Below are 5,079 nucleotides of genomic sequence, written 5' to 3' on the forward strand. Positions count from 1 at the left end.
TCTGGTTACACAATTTCCTTTTAATAAAATGATAATTACTTAATACAAAAATAGCATTATCAAAAAAATGTAAAAACTCTAACACAAGTACAACGGTAATTTTACAGACTTAGTTAAGATTGAAATGAAAAAAGTAAAGGGAGTAATACAGCCTTTGTCTGACCACTAGTGATGATGTGATATCCAAGTCTTTCCACTGGAAATGCAAATATCCCGACTTAAAGCAGGACCTTTGGAGAGGAAATAGAGGCCACTATAAAAAGCAGCATTGAGAGCCTGGATGAGTGCTGAACACTGATCTGTTGGGCGCCTCAGTCAGGAAACTGTTTCCTGATCACATCTGCCAAATGAGGATCAGTCTCTGACAACATGGACTGCAGGTGCTGAAACTAGAAGCAGAGGGGTGGGGTGGAAACATGATGTTTATTTTCCACAAGAGCTGGTAGCATACAGCAGCAGTCCATCACACGTCCGATCTGTTACAAGCTCTAAAATACACTGTTTATGTGAAACAACAGCATTGCCATAATTGTTATATTTATCAACTGTTAAAATTGGAGTTTGGTTCTATGATATCCTGCTTGACAGCCATAGGATCTGTGACCCATCTCCGCGTGGGCCGTTTTATAGGAAATAGAATAAAGTCTCACTCTGTATGCTCACATAAAACATGGGATATCTTACTTCTATATCCTCCACAACTGCATGTGACACATATTTTAATCTATTTTAGAGAAAGTACTTACTGAAGTCTTATAGTTGGGAAGTAAACCGCCCACAGCTATGAAACAGGTTTTCTCAGTCAGGAAACCTCTCTTCACCAAATCCGCCACAGTGTCCTACAAAGAACAAAAACACAACAGGCAAGGCAACATTTGCCTTTCTGATTAATGCCCTAGTTTTTATAATCCCTAAACAATTACATTTTAGAATCTCAGTAAACAATCTGAACCAAATGGACGGTGTTCCTTTGTTGGCATCACCTTGGAAATCTGATTGCAGATGTCAGCCAGAAACTCAGCTGTGATCTCTGCCAGAACCTGGAGCTGTTCGTCTTTTGTGTCGACTTTGCTGGCATCGTCTTCTTTGCACTCGCTGAAGTACTGGAGCACTTGCAAAATGGTCCCAATAAGGGTCAAATCTAGATACAAGAGAAAATATTTGCATAAGACTCAGGAATATAATTTTGTCAATTGAGGCTCTAATAAATATTACAGAAAAACACCAGTGTGATTCTTTTAAATGTTTTTGACTGCATCTCTGTTCACCACTGGCAGAATACAAGCCTGGATGTAGCTTTCAGTAGAAAGGAAGAGCTGTGTGTGAAATGTGCAACGAAACAATGCATTACGTTCCTGAATATTTGGATGCTTTTGTTAGCCCTTCATTTAGAAACAAAAAAATAGTAGAGCTTTTATTAAAACTTACTTGTGTCCATTTCGCTGCACCACTGATCCTGGCATCTATAAAGAGTGTGAAGCACAGAAAATGCTGAAACCAAAATGCTCTTCTGGTCTTGCATGACAACTGGAAGATCATTGGGCTGGCAAAGGTCTTTACATACAACGTCACAGACAAAGTCCCATAGAGCTTTGCCAGGTCCATCAGAGGCAGCTACAAGAAACAATGAAATGGCTTTTCTGTTAAGAGTTGACTTCGGTCTTGTGTTATATTTTTTATATTTTCCTGAGTAAACAACTACAGTCAACACCTTTAACTTCTGCGATGATAAGCCAACAGCTGAGCCTAATATGATGTTCAGTCTTACCAAAAACTTGAATGCCCTCATCTATGGTGGTGAGCAGCTGGAGGGTGTGAAGGTAAACCTCTAAGCCATCTGGACTCTCTGACCTGTGAAAACAATTTAATAATGATAAATGATGACAGCGTCCTTAGTGTCATCATCATCTTCATTAGCTTGAACTTTGCTGTACCAGACCAGTGATAACCAATATATAAGACACTGTCAATAACAACAAGTGAATACACACTGGAACAATCAGTACTTATATAGCACGTGCCTTGAATTGTATAAATTCTCCATCAGGGTAAGTCAAAAAATGTGCACCGATATTAAAAACTTTTGCAAATCACCAACTCAGTTATTTGTTACAATAAATTATATTATTTCCAATGTAAATTAACATAAGCCTAAAAATATTACTAACATCCTTGATAATTTCATTGTCAGATTCCCACCTAAGCTGCTTGGCCGCCTCAAGAAGGCATGAGGCCACATCCAGACAGCTTTCACCCTCATCATCCTCCTTAGTTGGCTGAGCTGTGATCCAACTCTTCATCAGCTCTTCATCAAGGTCAAAGAGTTTGTCAACCAGCTCTCCAACCTTCTCAAGCAGGTCAGCTGTAAAACACATAAGAACCAACTTAAATGAACAATTTTAGAAAGCAGACCAATGGGTAAGATATGAAAGTCAAAGGGACAGGGGCTTTGATAAGTTATCTTGGTATGTCGAACAGATATTCAGTTTAATAAACAAGTAACGCAACATCATCTTATAATATAGAAACATAGTAAAATCAAAAGTACTGTTGGTAGAACTGCACATGATGAAACAGAGGTTGGAGCACAAGGATGTCTGCTGTCGTATTCGCTGAAGCCACAGGGAACAGACATCTTTCTGGGAGACACAGGTCAGCAGCAACCTGCAAACATCATCACAAAAGATGAATACTGTGCTCTCGGTCTCTCTGTTTCACATTTACACAGACAATGCAAACATCACCTGCTTGTTTCCAGAAGAGTTGGAGGATCCGTATCTCCGAAAAGAAGCAACAGCACAGCACTGTGGTCGCACAGGGAGTTGTATTAAGTCGAATGAAATGACAGCAGTATACAAAAGGTATTAAAGGACAATTACAGGTGATGACTTTTACTAACCCTAAGTCTTCATTTTGGCTCAGAGTCACACAAGTGTCAGGAAAACAAGCAATATTCCCAAGGATACCCACACAAATTTCCTAAAAAAGCAAAAGTGAATGACCTGTCATAAGAATTCTCAAAACAAGGAAATATAGCATGACAATTAAATACAATACAGAAGATTACATTTTGACACAGGAGGCAAAAAATGGCATTTTACTCACTGTTAGACGTGGACAATGAGATTTGGCTATAACTCCAAGAAGAATATCTGTAGCTTTGAATTCCTGCAGAAAACCTGCCACATCCTATATGTGGTTGGTAAAGAAATAGTCATTAATCAACATATAAACATGATATATAATAAATGATGTATAATAAAGTTCAACAACAGGATATTTTAAATATCCAGAATACACAGAATGTAGTGACTAATGTTGAGTAGTGAGGAGTAGCAACTAATGTTTCATTCTTTCTGATTTACCACTTTACTACAAACTAAGAAATTATTCACAGAATGCACAATGTTTTATTATGTAAATCAAATCAAAAATAACAAATGCTGATGTATTTCTAATTAGACTGTAGGTATACAAACTCCCTTTGCAAAGAAAGTCATGTCTAACCAAAAAAATATATATATAAAGCATACTAGACAAAAATAAAGAACTCCAAACCTTATCCATTGCCATATCCCAGACTCTACAAAGAGCTTCCTCCTCATCATCAGGGAGCTGCATTTGACCTTCAGAGTCCTCCTCTACATGCTCTGTGACCATCTGCAAAACATCAACGTTTTACATGACATTAGCCAGAATAGACAACATGCAGCAGAGTGATGAGACAGACAAGCAATCCACAATACAGTGGGGTCTGCTCCTATCATTTGAACATCTGGAAGATTCTTCATTGCATCTGACTTGGCAGATGTAGAAAAGTTCTAAAGTGGCAGAACAGAAAACACTACGGTTAAATGGTTTAAATCAATAAAATAAACGCAACTCAAATTGTATTGTCACAGCCTGATGTCTGGTGTTTGAAACTGTTTACATTACTGCAGTAGGGTTTGGTGGATTATGATGCAACTTTATCCTGCCTACATTGATAAGACGAGTCAGGGTACTGAAAAGCCAATGCTTGCTGTAAACAGTGTCTCCAATGGCGTCCAGATCTTCATCCTCCTCTCCATCAGCTGTTTCTGGGGGTGGCGAAGGGTTACGCTCCATCACGGGAGACTGTATCTCATTTGGAGATGAGGATCTATCCTTCTCCACTTCCTTAGCACCATCAGCACTAGAGTCTGGAAGAAAACAGCAATATGGATTCAAGTTAGACGATACGACAAATACCATAAGGTTATAGAGATTTCTTACAAAATTAAGACTTTAGCTAATACCTCATTAAATATCAGACCAACAGTGAATAACAAATGTTTACGGAGGTAGTAGATTTGGGCATAAACATCACATAGAGCTGCAACAATTGCAATTATTCAGTTTGGTCAAATTAAAAATTAGTCAGGCACTATTTCTGTACTTGATGCTGTTCACGCGAGCTCAAAATGGTAGAGTTATATTAGACAGTTGAATAAATAGCCATCAGCTGAGTTCAACTCAATGCAGGTTTTAATTTTTAGTGTCGATGAAACACGTAGCTAGAAGCTAACAGCCTCACAGTTTGCTGTTATCAGTGGATTTAGCTTATGTCTAGATGCCACAAACGTTAGATGCCAACTCACCCATAGTGACTGCTGCCTAAGCGTAACTGGCTGTTAAACGGTAATATGAATGTAATCACACAATAATCAGACAGCAATCACAAATCCGACTCATCACAATTCAGTTTCAGACATTTTCAAAAAGCCACTATTTAGCACCAGCAAGTGACTGCGCATGCGTACTGCGCACTCCTCTTCTTCTCCTTCTTCTGGTTCCACGTCTTCTTCTTCTTCTGTCTTTTCTTGCTTAAAGGAGCATTCCTACCACCCACTGGACTGGAGGTTGGAACAGCAAAAAGCGCTAGATTCTCTTCATTATCCATCCATTCATCCATTTTATATACCTGCTTATTCCTAACCAGGGTCACAGGGATCTGCTGGAGCCTATCCCAGCTCTCTTTGGGTGGAAGGCAGGGGTGCACCCTGGACAGGTCCCCAGTCCATCACAGGGCCACATAGAGACAAACAACTTCACACACTC

At 39.1% G+C, this 5,079-nt stretch overlaps 1 protein-coding gene across 1 annotated transcript; it reads right to left on the reverse strand.

Moving 5' to 3' along the window:
- On the reverse strand, positions 1–4,777 carry saal1 (serum amyloid A-like 1). Its single transcript, XM_026311070.1, has 13 exons — positions 4,620–4,777; positions 3,982–4,181; positions 3,559–3,660; positions 3,106–3,189; positions 2,900–2,979; positions 2,745–2,804; positions 2,549–2,664; positions 2,200–2,362; positions 1,769–1,851; positions 1,429–1,614; positions 984–1,141; positions 747–839; positions 1–389 (listed from the first exon to the last, which is right to left on the reverse strand). Exons 1-13 carry the CDS (start codon positions 4,621–4,623, stop codon positions 312–314), a joined length of 1,407 nt encoding a protein of 468 aa, XP_026166855.1. The 5' UTR covers positions 4,624–4,777; the 3' UTR covers positions 1–311.
- Between the last annotated feature and the right edge of the window lie 302 nt (positions 4,778–5,079).

The sequence above is a fragment of the Mastacembelus armatus genome, chromosome 6 (assembly GCF_900324485.2).
Source record: "Mastacembelus armatus chromosome 6, fMasArm1.2, whole genome shotgun sequence".
Lineage (NCBI taxonomy): Eukaryota > Metazoa > Chordata > Actinopteri > Synbranchiformes > Mastacembelidae > Mastacembelus > Mastacembelus armatus.

Excerpts from the sequence above, each read along its gene's own strand:
- saal1 (XM_026311070.1), bottom strand. Across the intron at positions 2,805-2,899 it reads AGCCAAAATGAAGACTTAGG|TGCTGTGCTGTTGCTTCTTT; the intron begins GTTAGTAAAAGT and ends GTGCGACCACAG. Across the intron at positions 2,665-2,744 it reads ACTCTTCTGGAAACAAGCAG|GTTGCTGCTGACCTGTGTCT; the intron begins GTGATGTTTGCA and ends TGATGTTTGCAG.